Source organism: Molothrus aeneus, chromosome 5, assembly GCF_037042795.1.
Source record: "Molothrus aeneus isolate 106 chromosome 5, BPBGC_Maene_1.0, whole genome shotgun sequence".
Taxonomy (NCBI): Eukaryota; Metazoa; Chordata; class Aves; order Passeriformes; family Icteridae; genus Molothrus; species Molothrus aeneus.
Window position 1 is genome coordinate 20,178,873 of NC_089650.1, and position 20,124 is coordinate 20,198,996.

General features: G+C 46.3%; 1 protein-coding gene across 1 annotated transcript in view; it reads left to right on the plus strand.

Annotated features, from left to right (window-relative positions):
* CACNA1I (calcium voltage-gated channel subunit alpha1 I) overlaps nucleotides 1–20,124 on the plus strand; it is an 86,852-nt gene that overhangs the window by 26,304 nt on the left and 40,424 nt on the right. Inside the window, exons 4-8 of the mRNA XM_066549587.1 lie at nucleotides 7,377–7,536; nucleotides 10,007–10,322; nucleotides 10,949–11,041; nucleotides 16,808–17,111; nucleotides 18,467–18,867. Of these exons, the coding sequence (XP_066405684.1) occupies nucleotides 7,377–7,536; nucleotides 10,007–10,322; nucleotides 10,949–11,041; nucleotides 16,808–17,111; nucleotides 18,467–18,867 (1,274 nt within the window). The remainder of the gene's footprint in view (nucleotides 1–7,376; nucleotides 7,537–10,006; nucleotides 10,323–10,948; nucleotides 11,042–16,807; nucleotides 17,112–18,466; nucleotides 18,868–20,124) is intronic.

Here is a 20,124-nt window from a genome sequence, read left to right on the forward strand (position 1 = left end):
GGAAATAAAAACTTCTCTCCTTTTTTTTTTTTTGGCTGTAATCTGAGGTTTTCAAGTCATAGCAAGATTTCCCACCTGAAGGTTTCTGCCATGTAGCTAAAGACTGATGATAAAAATCACAAAAGTCTGTAACAACTCTTCAGAATTTGTGTTAGTAAAGCAAGCCTGGAAAAAACCAAGCCAAAACATTACAGAAACCAGTCATAGAAACCTTTGATGGAATCTTTATTTCTCCCTTCTCCTGTAGGGGAACATGCAGAGCCAGAATTTTAAAAAATGCTTAGTACCTCACAGCTCCCATTGTGATAATTCTGCTGCCTGTTCAAACAAGCTCAGCCTCCAGTGTACACAGCAATCACGAAAGCCCAGCCATGTATTTTGCTGCCTAAATAGGAGCTGAGCTGTTTTGCAAAATCTGTCCCATGGGACCTATCAAGCAATGGATACCATGGAAATGTGAGCAATAATGACAGTGTATTATGGGGTGAATGATACTGTCATATTACACTAATGCAAATTAAACTTTGTGTGTGTGGGCAAGGCAATTTACAACCATAACCTTAAATTTCTCTATCTTTGTGTATTTTGGGACCGATTCTCCTGTTCACACTCATTTCACGTAACGTCATGTCATTGCCTGCAGTAGAAAGAAACGTGATTCATGCTAGTGACAGCAAGAGGAAATTAGCCCTGTTAAATCTTACCCAGAAGTTGCATTAATACTGTTTTACATAATATTTTGCATTATTCTGTCTCACTTAGCACTAGAGATGTGTAAAGAGCTTAAGGATATTTATAGGATGGAGGCAAGTGGCTTGCAGCCACAGCACTGGAGTTGACTTTTGTCCCTGGTGTTAGGTGGCTCCTGCAATTCTGAAAGAAAAGCTGGCACTGTATGTTTTTAATAGACTCTTCACTGAAAGTGAATGCAGTCATCACTGCAGTGATAAGTGGGGAAAAAATGAGATGATCACTGAATGAACTGCTGTAGCAGGTGGTAGTAGGTGTTGCTTATTAGATGTTCAGTATTACAAAAAAGAACAGAATGACAGTAATCCCCCAGAGAGACACCTCTCTAAGAAATAATCTGACACCTGTCATCACTTTCCAAGACAAGGTTGCTTAACAGTCCAAAGCTTGCAGGGGGATAATGGCAGGACAGAGAAGAAGGGGGCTACTGACTGGGACCTTTGCCTGCATGCATTTCTGCTCCTGTCACAGATTATGTGGCTACCAACCATGCTGAGGTGGCATGTCCTGAATGTGACTGCTTGTGGGGGAGGAGTTTTTGGTTGTATCTGTGAACCTTATCTGGGCTTACAGCATCCATCATGAGGTGCAGCCTGCTGCAGAGCTTAGTGTCTCCTTTTTGGATGACAGAAAAGCATGGACTGTGGCCACTCTCTCTTCAGAAATGTCAGTATTTAGGTGTCAAGGTAAATGCTCTGGATTTTGCTCTGCTCTCTTTCTTGAAGCCACTGCAGCTGTGGGGTCAGGTCTGCAATTAGGAGGCTTCACTTCTGAGCTTGCTTCTTCACATCACCTGGCAGCACCAGCTGAGCCCCCTTTGGCAGCCTGCTGAGCTCTGGGGCTCTGCAGTGCCTGTGTGTTTATTTGCTCCTCTACCCCTCCAAGGAAAAGAGCTTATCTCTGGTTTCATTGGCTCTCTTTTTGGTGGTTGTTTTAGCTGAATGTCTGTTGGGAAGTGTTTTAAGTGATGCATTTTTCTTCTGTTCTTTACTTTTTCATGACCTGACCTGGTCTGTGTCTTGCTCTCTGACTGAAAAGAGGTGAGGTCTGTGTTAGTCCCTGGATCCCAAGGGAATTGTTTCTAGGGCCTTGGAGCAAGCTTAAAGAGATTTTTTTCCTCTTATATGACTGTACTCTAAACCTTGTCTGGAAAGCTTTGTTCCAGCAGGGTGAAGCTCTGGCCAAAAAGGTTTTTTCTGGAGTTTGTCTCTCTTTCGGCTACCTCAGGCTTAAGCTGAGAAGTACCTTGAAGGTAAGGACTAGGGGCACTTAGTGTTTAAACTTGAGTATTCTAAGGGAAGTCATTGTATGAAGATGAGGATTGGTATGCCCATGCTACTGAGAAAATGAACAACAGCTCTCCATACTGGCTGAAGCTTTATAAGTGCTACAAATGTCATGTTTTGATCTCTTCTGTGGTTACACTGGGGAGTGACAAAGATAATTTGAGGTTATGTCATCAACAGGCTGTGTAGGATGAGATGCCTGAGCCAGTCAGGGATGCTAAAAGGCTTTGCTTGTCAGTAAGGCAAGAGTGGGGATTTGGTGAGGAACTGAGCAGTGCTCCTGAGCTATGGATCATGCTGACCATCTGCAAGTGTTAAGCCCCCAGCTCTAAATGTACCCTGCAAATGCACCCAGAACCTGACAAAGAGATTGGTGGGAAGACTTTTCTTTTCTCTGAATGAGCCCAGTGTGTCTGGGGCAGTTTTTCCTTAGCAGCAGAACTGGCTTAAGATCTCTCAGTACCTCATACTGTCTGTCAACTGGACCAGTCTTTCCCCAGAGCTGATTTAATTTGGGTCTGGCCATCCATCTGGACATGCTCTCTCTCTTGCCTTGGTGCAAAACAGGCAGTGATGGTTTGCAATGTGAGTGAGGCTGGCTTTGCAGCTTGAGGACAAAGCATCTGGAGCTGCACACTGGCTCTTCCAGCTGAACTCCTTTAGCTTGCATGTGTTGTTTGCAGAACAGGCCTCAGTTAGAAGGAATGCATCAAAGAGAAAAGATCTGCATGGCAAGAAAAGCTGTGGGTTATAGTATAGGTCAGCTTGGCAGTGTGTCTGCTGTTGGACCCACAGCTGATTGGTGTCTCTTGGCAGTGTTTGGCCCAAGCTGGAGCTGAGTGCAATGTGTGAAATGACAGCTAAGCCTCAGGTCAGCAGGACATCAGTGAGGATGGCCACAAGTTGGAGCACGAGCTTGCACTGTGCACACAAACTGAGATTGTTTTAACTACAGGGGTTGGCTGCAAAATTAAAAGAAAAGAAGAAGGTGCACGTCTCTCTGTGTGTACTTGCTGCACAATCTATCTGCTGGAATGGTTCCTCGGTTCTGAAAATTTCCATAAAGGAGCACGCACAGGAGAATGCTGCCAACCCCATGCTAGCTGGATGGACTGCCATGTGTCCTGGGGCAGGGGAGGAAGGAAAGAAGGCACGCTTGGACAAGCAGCCTGGCTGAGGGACATAATGACACTTCAGTTTCTGCATTCTGCAAAATGTCCTGCCAGCTACAGTCACAAGTGCTGATGGGAAGGAGATTTGGTTTTGTTCCAGTTGAAACGACAAGTGGTAGCTTGGTCCACGATGCAGATGAGATGGGAGCTGAGAATTATGTTCTCCTCCACTGCTTTACCCCAGGCGAGGGAATGATGGCCTCAAATCTCCTTTTGACTTCACAGGTGTTGGCTCTGTCCCTCATGCCGTAGCTGGGGCGGACTGAAAGCCTCAGAGGTGAGAAAGAACAGGGTTTCTCACCCCTCCTCAGCCGGTCCCCGTTCGTGTCACAGGGGGGTTAGCGCCAGGGAGTGAATCAGCCCAGCTCTCCTGGCGCTCGGGAGGAGGCAGGGGGGACAGGGCGAAGTGACAGGGCTGCTGTCACTGGCGGTGGTGGCCCGGCCCTGCCCAGGCCGGCCCGGCCCTGCCCAGGCCGGCCCGGGGCGGGCGCGGCAGATGAGTCCGCTTAGCTGCGATAGCCAGGCTAATCAGGGTTGATGGCGAGTGTCGGGAGGGAGCTGGGGTCATTGTGGTGTCTGCTGAATTTGTCAGGAAGGGCCTCTGGGTGCCACCAGGCTGAGACAGACGATTTACTTCTGAACCACGGGGGGAGCTCAGAGGCTTTGCTCAGCCCTGTGAAGAAGGGCTGCTCAGAAGTGACCATCCTTCTGATGGTCACTTCTCTTGCCTTCCCACCATTTCTTATCCCTGTACATACTTTCCCCCATCTCCTGCTGTGTTTGAGTGGTGAACACACCTGTGGCTTTGCTCCTGCGGGATATCTTACCAGAAGCAGCCCTGCCTTCGAGGTACCATCAAGCACCCTTCTCTACCCCTTGCTCAAGGCCATGGGTGAGCAGCAGGAAACCATTATGTGAGCATTGTTTCCCTCCTTGGATGCCCACAGACAAGGCCATTTCATTTCCTCCCCCCGGTCAGAGTGAGTGGAGAAAAGATCTTTCCGAGCCCACACCTGGCGCTCATGAATATTTAATGTTTCTAGCTTTTATTTCCCTTGAAGAGCAAAACCTTTTCATATTTGATGCCCTGGAAGGCTGTTTGGTTGCTGAATGTTGTTTCATCAATGCTCTCCCTCCTCACTTTTCCTCCAGACTGCCCAGCCTCTCTTCCTTTCTCTTCTTGAGCAGCGTTCCCCTTTTTACAAAGGTTGCTTCAGAAAAGGTCACTGTGCCTTTCATATCCCCTCCTTACTGTGAGCCAGCACAGCTTCTGCTCTGCCAATGGTAAAGGAGAAATGGGGATGTGGGGAAAGGCAGCAGTGGGGAGGGAGGCCAGGAAAGGTGTGCACAGAAGCTGAGGAGCAGCACAGAGGCAGAGAGGAGTTGTAGGCAGAGCAAGAGAAAAGTGGCTGAACAGCAGGTGGAGGCAGCAGAAGGTGGGAAGGAGGCAGCAGCAGGATTTTGGTGAAGGGGCTTTCCAGCACCTTTCAGAATTTGTCATTCAAGATGCACAGGTGTTGCAGTGGATGGCAGCTTGTCCAGCAAGGGCCCTTTGGAAAAGGTAGGCATCCCAATTCCCCAAAACAGAATACTCCCAAAGCTGCACTTCCCATTTCCACTGTTGGGCAGTTGCTTTAGAGACCTCATTATTGTGGCCACCAGCTTCTCTGGTAAATCATCACCTGTTGGCCTTAGGCCATTCAGCCTTTCTCCCTCTTTCTCCTGCAATTGCAACTGATGTTTGAATGTTTAGATGGGTGTAGATTCAGCATTACTGCTTTTGAAGAGCCAATCTCATATCCATAGTCAACATCAATGGCAAGAGAAAGATTAATCTGTCAAACTGTGAAATTAAAAAAAAAAACAAACCCCCAAACTGGTTTCATTTGGACTTAGAACCTGTTAATGCCGAAATTCTTTGTGATGTGGAAAAGATGCCACAGGGGCCACCTGCCAGTTCTTGGGTCATGGCCCCACATACCCCAGAGTGCCTAACATGGGGGCAATAGCTGTGATCTTGGAGCTGTGGAGAGCATAATCTTGTACCATCAGTAATCCCTCTGAGAGTCAGGATGGAGAACGTATGGGCAGGCAGGATGCTTCCAAGAAAAAGTCAGACAAGTTTTGAACATCATTTGCTTTCTCTTGGAACATAGACAAAATAAATTTTTGTAAATTCTGACCCAACAAGGATGCTGTCTGTAAAATTCTGGTGTGAATGTCTGTTTTGTCTGTTCTGCATTTCAACGTAAGGGCAGCCTCATCTCTTCCATTACCCAGCTCTGAAATGGAGCTAGCATCAACTGATCTGAAAAACACCACCCCCTCTTGCAGCATTACTGGTACCATGTCACTTGGCTCTCCCTAATGTACTGACCAGGACAATTTATGGGAACTACTGAGCTTCTCCTGGGACACAGCATTAATGCTGGGAGCACATAGCACTACAGTGAGGGTGCACGGTCTTGAAGTCCCAGGGCTGTCCAGAGTATTTCTCTGGGGCCCAGCAGGTCACAGTGGCTGTGCTGTCGGACTTGGTGTGCTGAGAGCTCAGAGAGCTGTCAGTGACTCAGGGCACAGCTGTGATCCCCAGTGTGTGGCTGGAGCTGTGACCCTGATGTACTCATCTAGAAGCTGCCTTATGTGGTGGCTGGTGACACAGCAGGACAGGCAGGCAGCAGGGCTTAACTACTGCTCCACAGCCTGGTCTTAGAGCTAGTGACATCATCCTTTATCCTTCATGATCCCATGGAGGCACCAATGAGCATCTTCTCCTTCCTACACATCACATACCTGTAAATACCACTCCTGTCTCTTCCACCCTGCTCTGACTCCAAAGCATTCTCTACTAATCTAAACCAGTCTGCTGTTCCACAGCAGGCACACTTCTCCCTCTTCCTTCAGTGTTTGTGAATTCCGTGCCTGCCTGCTCCATCACAGGTGCCTCTTCCCTCCCCTCTCTGTGGGGCAAGCAGTCTGGGGAACAGACACGGAGCATAATGTATAGTATTGTGTGGTAATTACTTGGTGCTGGGTACACAAGGGAGATTATCTTGTGCCTCAAAGGGCTGTCAGAGAATCCTAATCCTATCTTCCTCTCCTCTTTCCCCTTCCACTGCCATCTAAAGCAATGAATTGGTTATAAATACCTAATTAGCTAATTATTTGCTGGCCTACATGGAACATCTTCAGTGAAGGAACTCTCTGGGTATCTGAGGGGGGACCTCCATGGAGACAAGGAGAGACAACCTCGTGAGGTGTGCACAGGGATAAAGGCAGTACTGTGATGCTCAGAAGATTTTCTAGGCTTTCCCCATCCCTGGAGAGCAGAGGAAAAGCCATTAGCTCCATGGAGAAATGGACTATGTTTACCCCTACTTGTGGCTGTGCGCTAAAGAGCCAAGGGGAAAATAAAACCACAAGAATAATTCATTAGGTAATTAGAGAGTAAAAAAAAATTTTTTTTAAAAACATTTGCATTGGGCAGAGATTCTGTGCTGGAAGCTTTTTGGGCTGTGCCTGCTACTTGTGTGCTCCAGCCCCACTGGGGCATGAGGACTAGCCAGGGGGGGAAATTGTGGTTTTCATGACTGTCTCTTGATGATACTGTCACTGAAAAAAACCCCAATTATCTAAGCCAGTTTATATGTTCTGAAAAGATTCATGCTACTGGCAGGCTGGCCTTAGTCTATCCATGCAGATCTCACAAGCTGCAGGATTCAGTTGCTGTACTAGGATGACTTTCAGTTGGAGCCATTGGGTAATGGGGCTGTTGAGCTGACATGCCCCTTTGGGACCTTTGTCACTCTGTTGTCCTGCAGGGAAAAGGGAGGGAGGTATGTCAGTCAGATAGCTGATGGCACCAAAAGTCTCATTCTCTTTTCTTCTCTGCTGCAGATGGAGGCCTAAGGTTAAGGCATCACAGCATCACAGCAGCTCTGCTGGGCTGCCTGTCAGTAGAGGTTAGGACAAGAAAGGGCAATAAGCATAAATCTGGCTGGGTTTGGACAGTGGTTAATTTCTGACACTATGCTTTTATTTTCATGGGGCTTTTTGCTTTTATTATGCATATCTTGTAAACTTCTTTCCTTCTCCTTCCCTTCCTCTCTCCCTCTGTCTATCCCTGTGTCCCACACTTGCTCCTGCTGGTTCTCTTCTCCCCCTGCAGGCATGCGCATCCTTGTGAACCTGCTGCTGGACACCTTGCCCATGCTGGGGAACGTCCTTCTTCTCTGCTTCTTTGTCTTCTTCATCTTCGGCATCATCGGCGTGCAGCTGTGGGCTGGGCTGCTCCGCAACCGCTGCTTCATGGAGGAGAACTTCACAGTGTGAGTGACTGGGAGACAACCCTTCCTTCCTTCCTTCCTTCCTTCCTTCCTTCCTTCCTTCCTTCCTTCCTTCCTTCCTTCCTTCCTTCCTTCCTTCCTTCCTTCCTTCCTTCCTTCCTTCCTTCCTTCCTTCCTTCCTTCCTTCCTTCCTTCCTTCCTTCCTTCCTTCCTTCCTTCCTTCCTTCCTTCCTTCCTTCCTTCCTTCCTTCCTTCCTTCCTTCCTTCCTTCCTTCCTTCCTTCCTTCCTTCCTTCCTTCCTTCCTTCCCTCCTTCCCTCCTTCCCTCCTTCCTTCCCTCCTTCCTTCCCTCCTTCCTTCCCTCCCGTGGATGTTTCTCTTTCCCTCTGCCTGCTCATGTCTTCTGCCAGGCTCTCTGTGCATCACTTACTCCAAGTGTGCGATGCTAGTGTGCCACCAAGGGTGCTGGTCACACCTTGCAGTGGAAAGGGAGGGTGGGCAAAGACAGCTGGTTTTCTTCTGTCTCCACAGCAAGTGTCTGGGCTCATATGGATTTGATCAAGGCACAGGTTAGCATGGCTGCCCCCTCCAGCCATGTCTAGTAATACAGGATGGTGCTTCTACACCCAGAAAAAACTGAAACTCTGAAACATGCTGCCGAAAGATCCTGAACCTGCTCCTTCTTGACAAAAAACAACACTCATGGGAGTCTTAGAGAAAGCCAAAGTGCTGCCTGATGCATCCAGGAACATCTTTGACACCTCCAAAATGGAGCTGAAGTCCCTGTTTCAACAGTAGTGCATTACCTTTGGAGGGACACTGAGAAATTTCTACAAAACTTCAGGAGTAGAATTGCATGTGGCCAATGCCATGGGGAAGAGATAGAGGGCTGGTGAGAGAGATGTCCCACAGCTGGGTTAGTAGAAGTGAGAGCATATGAAAGCAAAGAATCAATGTTTGAATGGGACAAAAAAGTCGTGGGGAAACATGGGAACACTTCTGTCAAAGAGAGCCTGAAGCCACACAGGGGTCAATTACAGGTATCTGAGGCTTGTTTGGGGGCTCAGGGGGGAGTCTGCAGAGCACAGCTTTACTCCTCCCACAGGCAGTGGGGTGGAAAAGCTTCTGCCTGCCATAAATTCTCCGATTACCCAGTTTCAGGGCACAGCTCTTCCTGTTGACTCTCTGGCTTTAGTAGATCTCAGGCTTTAAAACGTTTTCTTAAAACCGTATGCTAATCCCAAGGGTGCTATCAGTGTAGACTACTTAAAGAAAACCTAGAGCTGTAGATCAGTTTAAACTGATTAAACAGTTCTGAAGCTTTAGAGCATCTCAAATTGGAAAAAAAAGTGTGAAAATACAATGTGCAGAACAGCAGTGGAGTTGCAGAGTAGGAGCTGCTTGAAGCAGTGTTTATTTATTCCTTGGGGAAAAACTACTGTTTAGGATGATTGTCCTTTATGTAAATCAGGAGTAGCACTTCTTTAATGAGTGTAATTACATCCATGCAGAGTTGATGTAACTGAGAAGTGAATTGGGGCCACAGCCTTCACAATGACAGATATTAGAAAATATTTGGCTGACCATTACTAGGGAAATCAGTTCTGAAGGTGCCCATGCACCAATGATGAGGATGAGTTACAACATACTTTTGTAGTTTAGTCCTGCTTAGTTAACAATCCGAGCTTGTCTTTTTCTTTTTCATCAACACCTGTCCTCTTCCAATGACACTTAGTGAAAAAGTCTGCATTTGCACAACATGAAAGTTGTGCATTGTAGCACTGCAAGGACTACACCAGCTAGAGCTTAATCCTTTTTTTTTTTTATTTCCACCTTTCACTTTTCTGATATTAGCTCATCTCCAGCTAGGCAAGCATAAATGATTTTAATTATTCATGCATTTGGAAGGTGCTTGCATTATTTGGAAAAAATACATGAACTTGTCATAAAACATTGCACCCGTAATGCCAGCTGTCAAGGAGGAGTCAAAGTTAAGGTTAAGTCAATTTTATCTTTCCATTTCTGAATTTTAAGGCTTATCTGTGCAATGTTAATTATTCATGAACTGGATTTTTTTTAGAAGTACAGAAGGTTCACTACCAAATGTTATAAAACATGTCCATCAGCAGTTACATATATGAACATATTACAGTAAAGCCTGATGAACTTCCTTAATGTCATTGCATCTGATTTAGCTTTGATGTTAAAGGGGAGAGTATCAGACTGCAAATCTCTGCATTCCAGCTTTTTTTCATCTCCAAGCAAGCTGATTGTGCAATTTGGCCTGGGGTGATCTGATGGCAGGAAAAGCTCTGAAAACTGGGGGCTCACCCTAGAAATTTACTAGTTTTCAGGAGCCCTGTTATTCCTCCCCTTCTCCTGAGTCAATAAACCTGGAAATCCCCCACCCAATGCAGTCCCTCTGTCAGAATGGGGGCTCCCAGCCCCACCAGTATCACTGATAGATAGGAAACTCTTTGTCACAGGAAATTTGACTGTGGCTTCTTTTGCAGACAAGGTGACATTGTCCTGCCCCCTTATTACCAGCCAGAGGAAGATGATGAGATGCCCTTTATCTGCTCGCTGTCAGGAGATAATGGAATTATGGGCTGTCACGAAATACCCCCGCTGAAGGAGCGAGGCCATGAGTGTTGTTTGGACAAGGATGATTATTATTATTACAATTCAGTCCGGCAAGAGTTCAATGTCAGTGGCATGTGTGTGAACTGGAACCAGTACTACAATGTGTGCCGCACAGGCAACGCCAACCCGCACAAGGGTGCCATCAACTTCGACAACATCGGCTATGCCTGGATTGTGATATTTCAGGTAAGTCTGAGTTAGCCTCCTTACAAGACTCAAGCTTATATTTCTGTTTTTCAAACTCAGTCCTTCTGGGCTCCAGGGGTAGTTTCTGCAGAGTGTGACGGAGATGCAAAGTAAAGGGCCTTGTAACTCCCCTGGTAAGGGAGACAGTGCATACATAAACGCGCTTGCCAAAATAAGCTCCACTCTTAAGGCTGACTTGTACCAGTTTCCCCTCCAGTCCAGACAGCTATAGTAAAGGATTTTTTTTTTCTTTGTAATTCCCAGCACGTGTTGCAGATGGGAGCTGAAATCCATGCTTTTTTTCTTTTCCTCCGGCTGTACGTGGTGTCCAGTCCAAGGGGCACAGCAACCTGCTGCGGGTTTTCCCCCGCTGCGATCCAGGGAAATGAACTATTTTAATGAAATATTCCTGCTGTGGACTAGAATGATCTCACAGGCTTTGACAGTATGCCAGTGTCACCAAGCAGTACCATGCTGATTTCCCAGAATGGAAATTTGGCTTCATTGAAATGAATTGTTGTTTCTCACCTTTCTTGGGTTGCACCCATCCTGCCAGTATCTGCTTGTTATACACTGAGGAGTGAGTTCTGGATTACCCCTCCTGCTTCTCTTGTTTGTCTTTGCAGGTGATCACACTGGAAGGGTGGGTGGAGATCATGTACTATGTGATGGATGCCCATTCCTTCTACAATTTTATCTACTTTATCTTGTTGATAATCGTAAGTATAAGGTTTGATGAATTGTTTGTCAGCAATGCAAGCTAAGAGCTGACAAAAACCAAGCCTTAGGTCAACATAGATACTGGGGAAGCAAACTTCTAGAAATTTCAGAAAATCCAGCTAGTTGATTTTTTTAGAGTCTGATTTTTTTTAGAGTCTGAGGCAGGATCACATATATACTTGTCAGCCAAGTTATTAGCCTTCACTCAAAAATATACTTAAGATTGATTTTTAAAGTTATACGTGCCTGGTGTAGAATAATGTTCTCACTGGCAGATCTTCTTGCAAAGTAAATTCCTCAAACCAGTTGACTTAAAAGCCAATTCTTTCTCTGCCCTTCTACTAGGTCTCTATTGAGTTTAAGCTCTTGAGTAATTTTTGAGCTGTGTTGAATGAGGAGCTTTTGGCAGCACCTGGGTTTATCAGGTTCAGAGTCTAAGATTCACATTTTGTTAGATTCGGGGTCTGTCATGCTGAATTACTTCCTCACCATGAACGAAAAGGAGCTACTGCTCCAAAAGTGTCAGGAGTCCGAAAGAAACTGGCTGTATGAGGTCCCTTGTGGATGATAGGATGGAAAGAGAAGTGTGTCAGCAATGAGAACTTAATAAGCAGTTTATAAGCCCTGTGGATTTATACAAATGAAGTCTGAAGGTTGGTTTTCTGCAAGGATATTCATTATCAGCACCTGGGATGAGAGCTGAGAAACATGGTGCCATTGCCTCCCTGTTCCTCAGGCTTCCCTTGCATAAGTGCATTTTCTTGGAGGGAATATCCTGTTTCTAACAAGGAAGGATTGAGTTTTTTATGAAGGCTCTTGCACGTTGCTCACCTTGGGGACCAAAGTCAAGAGTGAAATGGAAAGACATAGGATGAATTATAGGAAATATAAAATCTGTACATGGTAGATGCAATTTAGTTTCAGGTCACTGAGTAAGCACCTCAATATGTATTTCCAAGGCCAACGTGCATTTGGATAAATGGACCTGGCCAGGACTCTGATCTTCATCCAACACTTGTGCTACAGGGCCATGCCCTTCAAGAAATAGGATCTCTAGAAGCAGTCACCCAGTAACACTAACAGACTGACCTGGTACATGATCCAGTTTACATTCAAGCTGGCATACAATGGCTTGAGATAAAGCAGACTTTAATCCATTTCTGTGAGAAATTCTGCAGCCTGTACATATGAAGGGCGGCCCAGAAGAAAAAAATCTATTGGCCCATTCAGGTCAGACAACTTAAAAAAAATCCCGCCTTACAGACTTCTATTCTCACAAGGGCAAAATAAGGAGATAAAAACAGTAATATGACATACTCCCTGTGGGCTGAAGCCATAAACCTGGACAGCAGAGGTGAAATATACCTTAAGGAATGTTGCTTTTACTTTGATGCTGGAGAGTCCCAAAGAGACAGTGCAGGGATGTGATTGCACATGGGATGATGGAGGGGAGTTTCCACAGGCTCTGTTCTCAAGGGCAAACTGGACATCTAGTGCTTTTTGGGAGTTCAGAAAATAATATTTTCCCATTAATTTTGTTCATATACCCCACAATGCAATAGATATTTAGTACCCGCCTGCATTCTGACTTTGATCAGCGTGGTCAGGATACCCCAATTTGTAGAATATGCAATTAGACACAGACTTTACTCCTTGTCCCACAACTCCAGTCTCTCCCAGAGCCAGGAAGGACTGTGCAGGGTAAGTGTTTAAGCACTGGGGCACACATACCCAGTCTTTTGTAGGCCAGTTCCAGAAACTGCCCTTCCCCCCACATTTCAAACTACATAAATTCTGTCAGCGTATTTTTGGTTTCTAAGTATCCTTCTAGTGCTGGCTCACGTCATGTGGATTCACAGTGATTCAAACTGTGTCTCTGCATTTGCAGGCACCGAAAACCCTCAATTAAACACTCCACCTGAGATGTTACTGCAGAGTGTCATTGACATTTCTAGACACTCCCTCCTCATTTGCAGAAGCCATATATGTTTATTTCTGTCAAACACAGGAGAACATGATTCTCAGGTTACTTTGGGGACTGCTGAGAACAAAGGAGTCATATGCTAGGTGGAATATTTTCTTTACCTTTGTGGAGTTAGGCCAAGGAAGTATTTAGCCTTCCTGCTACCTCCTTGGTGTGTGATGCATCTTTTGCAGCACATACCAATGCCACCGTGTCTAACTTGATATAATTTGGCTGCATTTTCTATCTTAATCTTCATATAGAAATGATGATCCCTCTTTAAGTCTCATGAAGTACAGCCCTTCCAGCCTTTATCCTTCCCTCCTTCTCCATGCTTTGAAGGCCTAGCTTTCTAAGCAGGATTGTTCTGACAGTTGTATTTTAAGCCCTGACTCTTTGCTTTTCCACTCACATTCTAGCTTTGGCTCAGGCTTACTCTTCTGGGGCTGGATCTCTGCAGCTTCTCTCTAGAGCTGTGCTTTCATCCATGACTTCTTTCCTACAACGATATCTGCAAACACCTACATGGGGCATTACTTGCTACTGCTCATATGGCAGGAAGAAGGCTCCACCACCTGGATACACTCCCAGCACAGTTAGAAATCCTGCACAGATGTGCTTCTCTGAGGGGAAGGATGCTGACTGACCATGGTACTCTGAGTGGCCTTGTAGAACAACCTGGGAAAAGCATTTTATGTGTTCAGCAGATTTTAAAATGCTTCCCCCTTGACCAGAGATCATGGATATGATATGAAGGAAGGACTACTCCCTGCTTTTGGGTCAGTGTTTCACTTGGGTTTTCCTGCTTGAGGTCCAGGTATCTCTTTGACACCTTTCCAGCTACTTGGCCACTGCTATGGCTCCTGGAGTGGAGCAAGCTCTTCTGAACTCTTACACTGGCATCTGCATTGCAGCACTCAGGGGCTCCTTGAAGGGCTCTGTGCTTACACAAATGGGCCTCAGAAGGTAAGCTGGATATCCAGGCATAGGCAGTAAAAGTAATTGACAAGTCAGGATCTGCAGCACTAGTCAGATTTTGTCAGATATTGCAGAGGTGGGGCTTGAACTTTGGGCTGAATGAAGCCAGGATCTGCTTTATCAAAGCACAGCTCAGTCTCAGGGCTGAACAGGACACTGTGTTGGGACTTGGAATCAAGGGTCTCCATCTGCTTCTCTCAAATGCTTTGACTCCATCTCTGACTCTTTCTGTCTCTCTGCTCAGCCAGCTGAGATGAATCACTTAATTAGGAGCCTTTGGGACCCTTCCTGTCCTTCTCCTACCTGGGAGGCAGTGCCAAGCTCAGCAGAGACTGAGAGTTTATGGACTTGCCTGTGGTTTTAAGGATTAGCCAAGCTAATTTGCTTTGAGTTTGATGTTTCTAGCTAAAAGAATAAGGACTGGGGAGTAGTTCCCATATCCAGACCTCTCACTGCCCCCTTTTTGTTCATCTGGTGGGAGATGGCAGCAAACAGTGCCTGTGAGGACAGGGCTCAGGGATGTGAACCTGAACCCCTCTCCAGAGTCAACCCTAGGTTGACAGTGCAGTCCTGGTGAGGCATCTCAGCCCTCAGCTCTTCCTCTAGGGGCCCAGAGAGAAGGTGTGGCAAGTCCTAATTGCTTGTTGTTTGGGAGCTGTGGGAGGTTGCAGAGTATGGGGCAGTGTCACAGGTGGTGTTCCAGAAATGCTCACACAGCTGGTGCCCACCTCCCTGCCCTGCCTGCCTCAGTGCCAGCTGAGGAACGCAACCAAAAGGGAAAGCCCAGGTGAGGATCATGCTGCTGAGCAGAGTGCATCTGAGAAGAATCTGGATTCCCAGTAATATGCTCATCAGTTAAAATAAAACATGCAAGACATCACAGACTAGGGAGAATGTTGGGTGAAGGCAAAGGAATCTGAACAAGGCATTATTTTAATTTTCAAGGCTGCATGCTGAAGCTGAAGGAAAAATAGGCTGAAATATGGGGGAAGGAAAGAGAAGAGAAGGGTTCAGTGATGAAGGGAAACAGAATTAGAACAGCTTTGAAGGGTGTTGAGGGGAGGAGGGGAGGGAAAAAAAAGGCCTTTATTGTGAGATACTTTATTGTCCTTGTGTTGAATCTGGATCTGGTTGGAAAGAGCTTCGTGTTTCAAAGTGTTATTGAGATGCTAGCAGGGACACGTCCCCTTTGAACAAAGGGCAAACTGTGTCCAAAAGAAAGGGTCACTCAGAAGGGCAAGCTGGTCAGGGGGGCAGTAAGGGCTATGAACTGAGGGAAAGGCTGCTTGGATAGGTAAAACAAGCTTTGAGGTACTTGCTGAAATAAATTTTTTTTCCATTCTCAAGCACTGGGGTCAGGTTATCAGTACCTTTGCCTGCTCTGTCCCTTTTGCTGGAAAGGTTTACAGGAGAGGAGACATGTGAAGACAAGGTCAGGACTGAATCCTGCTCCCTGTCAGAGCTGTTTGCTTGCAAAGGAGGGACAGTGCGGGGAGATGGGTCCTGTGTGGGAGAAACTGGTGCCAGGGTGCCCCTTGGCAGGGATACTCACAGGTCCAGAAGAAGCAGAAATCTTGAGCTGGTGCTTAACCTCCTGCCAGGGGCTGCCCCACAGAGTCTGTTTCAGAGCACTGCAGATGCAGAGTCCTTGTTTAGAGTTTAGGCTCTGCATTTTATCAATGCCCTATTGACACAGCTCTGCAGTGAGTAGGCACCAATCAAGGTGTCATAGCTTTTGAAAATTATTTTGAATGTAGTTACTAGCCCATTTATATATGAAATTCTCATCATATTGAAGCCCAGGATTTATCATCCATCCATCCATCTATCTATCTATCTATCTACAAATAGACCTCCTGGTGGAAATTAATCTCTAATTTCATGATATATAGCACAGGGTGAGTTTATTTTGCCTCTAGAACTCTCAGCACAAAGAAATGCTTGCTCCATTTTATAAATAGGAAAACTGAGGTTTGAAGGGAGCATTCAAGTTTTAAATTAAAGCCTGGTAGACATTTGGGCTTCTGTATGGAGAATAGGGAGAACTTGGGCATTTCGTTTGCTCTTTCTAAGAACTTGGGAGTGCGTTTTTTACAGTTTTTGTGTTTGAAATGAGAAACCTATGTAGGCCAGAGGACAAGTTAAAGAAGAGCTAATATGATATGCCTTGTATCAGAAGAATAGAAAATAAGCAAGGAAGCCTGGCTTCACCAGACTACTTAGTGTCCTTCTAAAAAAGGACACATTTTATTTGTAAAATCTTTTTGGATTTCAAAAGCTCACTCATTTCAGGAAAGCTCCAAGTGCCTATATGGAGAATTAAGGTGCAAATGGCGGAAATCAATAATATGCCCCAAGTATACTAGTATGTCAATAAAATGATCTGAGAATACTGACATTTATTCCAAGAGGTGGAGACTATAAATGGCTTTTTTCAGTGGTAAATTAATTAGTAGAGGAGAAATCAACCAAACTGGTTATCTGTCTCCTACCTTCTATTTAACACAAATATAGTCCAGTTTTCATCAAACTGTTTGTATGTAACTTGTAAGTGATTGCTAAGGGTCCCAAAACCTGCTGAAAGTTGGACCTATTTCCTGAATTTCAATGCATAGCTTTAAATTCTTAATGGAAATTATGTTGAGTGAGCTATCAAAACCAAGCTCATGCACTCCCGGCTTTCTCTGAAACCTCTTCTCCATATGCAGACTGATTCCTACTCCTCTGCCTCCAGTCACTTTCCCCTCCTCTCTCCTCTTACAGTCCTGCTCCCACGTGTTCTTTTTCATGCTGACATTGGTCCCTTCTCCTCCTTTGCTGTTAGGTGGGCTCCTTCTTCATGATCAACTTGTGCCTGGTGGTCATCGCCACGCAGTTCTCGGAGACCAAGCAGCGGGAGCACCAGCTGATGCAGGAGCAGAGGGCCCGGTACCTGTCCTCCAGCACCGTCGCCAGCTACATGGAGCCGGGAGATTGCTACGAGGAGATCTTCCAGTACGTCTGCCACATCCTGCGCAAGGCCAAGCGCCGCACCCTGGGGCTCTACAACAGCGTGCAGAGCTGGCGCCACGGGCAGGAGCCTGGCCATGCCAAACCCGGTGGCAACAGGAAAAGCCAGAGGCACCACAGTAAGGATTGCGTGGGTAAAGCTGGAAATGCCAGTGGTGGAAATGTGACAGGAATGGGAGAGTCTCTGTGGGCCAGCTTGCAGAAGGACCTGTGCCTATAAAGCACAGAATTAGAATTAACATTGGCCACTGAGCGTGGCACTGTGGCCAGCACACTAGAGCAGCAAGGTGGGGGTGACCAGCAAGAATGGGAATGAAACAGGGCTGGCCAGTAGGTTCAGATCTGAAACCCAGAGACCATAAAGAGATAAAGGCACTTGTAAAGGGCTCCATGTCTGGTATAGCCAGGTGTTGATAGCAGTTTGGGAGAAAGAAGAATTAGGGGATACAACAAAGTGGGGCAAAGGATTTGACTTGGTGGCACAGCAGGTCTCCTAGACCTCTCCTCCCAAAGTGAGTTGCTTCCAGACCTGAAGAGAGAGGCAAAGAGTGTTGAATAGCAATAAGGTGTCACCTGAACCTAAGGAGTGATGCTGAAGAAGTCTGGTTGATATGCAAGGATGATGGAGACAATTTCTCTTGACGGCAGCACATGCTGTTGCATAAAATTAGACATGAGATATCATTTAAATTGGGTTCCTGGCTGGAAAAGTCACTGTAAAAATGGTTTTATAGAGTTAGTATTAACTGCCTGCTGATGCCTTTCCTAAGTTACACTCCCATTAACAACCAAAAAGGCAGATTTTCCTTCAGCGTGTCTTGCATACTCAAACTTTCATTTTCTTTACTTGCTAGAAGAAAAGTTTCTGCAGGCTTCATGCACTCTGTTAATGAATTAATTGCTTCATTTCCCCCAGTGTCCATTTGATCTTCCAGGCCAAAATGGAGGATCAAGGAACACTAATTTAGATTTCTCTGGTTCATAGTGCACACTGTCGGGGGAAGTGTTCCTGTGTTACCTCTTCTTGAGATGCTTTGCTAATGTAATTTCTCTGATTTAGAGAGTTCAGTTCTGTCTGGAGTTTCTCAGACTCCACTTGTAGCAGTTCAGGCCAAAAGCAGCTCTCATGACCACTTTTCCCCTCAGGTCCCACTTAACACAAGCTCGTGAGTCTCAAGCTATGATTTCTGCATGAGACAAAGCAGTTCTTTCTCTGAGGGACATGAACCCCATTCAGCCTAAGCACAGGCAAGCTGAACAGTACCATGTGTTTTGGAGACACAGCCTGTCAGCATAGAGCCCCCAATGGCAACAGCTCCCATTGCTGCCCTTGAGATGATCTGTCAGTGTTTAATCATCCTCGCAGCTAAAAAGCCCAGTTACCCAGTCTAAATACCCAGAAGCCAAGCAGGTGTCCGCTTTGAATGTCTTTTTCATATCCTCCTTCTTTAAGCAGCACCATTTCTCTTTCCAGGGCTTTGCCAGCAGCACAACTCTCTTGGCTGCCCTCCTCAGGGCTTAGTCCAGCCCATTGCTGTGACAGCAACCTCTGATCCCACCAACTGCCCCCGATGCCATAGGGCAGAGCACGAAGCATCCAGAAGGCTCTCAGTGCTGGATAGCACTGGCTCAGACCAGGAGGATGGAGGGGCCAGTGAGGGGGAGGGGGAGGGCAGCCAAGAGGACCAGGGTGCCTCAGCGCTGGAGAAGGAGGAGGAACTGGAAGAAGGAGGACGGCTGAAGCTCTGCAGTGACATGTGGCGAGAAGTGAGGGTCAAGCTGCGAGTGATTGTGGACAGCAAGTATTTCAACCGTGGGATCATGATTGCAATCCTGGTGAACACCATCAGCATGGGCATTGAGCACCACGAACAGGTAAAGCACCTCAGGGCACAAGGTGGGCAGCGTGGACTCCGCCTCCTGCTGGGGGTTATGGCCTTGCTAAGCAGTTGATGCAACTTGGAGGCAGAGACTGAGCAATTTGGACCTCAGACTGCAGCACAGATGGTCCCAGCATGACTTTGGAGAAAGCCTCAGGATCTTGCAGGGTCTCTTGCTTTCTTATACCGTACTTAATCGCTTTCTCTCTCTCTCTGTGTATTGTCCTCTCAACTCTTTTCAATGCCTCTCTTTTCCTCCTCCCTGGTCATTCATCCCACTGTTTCTTTTTTGCCCTGTCTCCACATTCTGTCCTCTTCTCACTCATCCTCATCTCTTCCATCTACCTCATCTCTCTCACTCGTTTCTCTCTTCATTAGCTTACTGAATCCTTAGTCTATGTGGTTAATTTAATGTGCCCTCTGGGGATGTCAGAGGCACTTCACCAGCATCTCAATTCAAATCCATCAGCTTGCTAGCCTTCCCAACTTAATTAAGAGATGTCTGAGCACATTCTATCTATACAAGAAGGCTAGGAAAGACACCACCTCCAATCTCCAGTCACTTTGGGGGCTCAGGCTGCTTGAGCCTTTCCTTTGCCCTGAGAGTAAGAAGTGATAGATATGTCAGACACAAGCAGCAGGTGTGGGCACAGGCTTGACTTTCACACCAGTAGTTTGCAGGCAGCTCTGAGTCAGCCGTATACTTTATCCTAATGACAGACCTGTGAGATGGAGAGGAATTGTGTGCCCTCATTTTATAGCTGGGAGACAGAGACTGTGTCTACACTGTGGTGTGCAGTGCCGGTGTCAGAGGGGGTTAAGCATGCCCATGACCTTGCATCTGCATTGCTGGTTGGTAGCTCTGCTGCACTTTGCATTGAACAGTCCATGCAGAACATCCACATCTCAGATCTATCCTGCCAGTCTGAATGTGACCAAGATTCACTCCATGTGTCTACCCAGATCACAAAATAAGAGATTCCTGCACTACTGAGTTGCTGACTGTATTGAAGCTCTGGGGCCATGGTGAAGTCTGGTCCTGAGCACAATCTCAGGCAGCAAAGAGACAGGCAAGGAGCCCAGTTCAAGCAAGGCACTCAGATTTGTCTTGTGCTGTATCAGGATGAAGATACCTTCCGACCCAGAGTATCTTAAATTCCCTGTTTGAGGCAACACAGTGTCTGAGGCAGTATTTGAAGCCTCAGATGTCTGGATCCCACCCACGTTTCAAGCTTTAAACCAATTTTCAAAG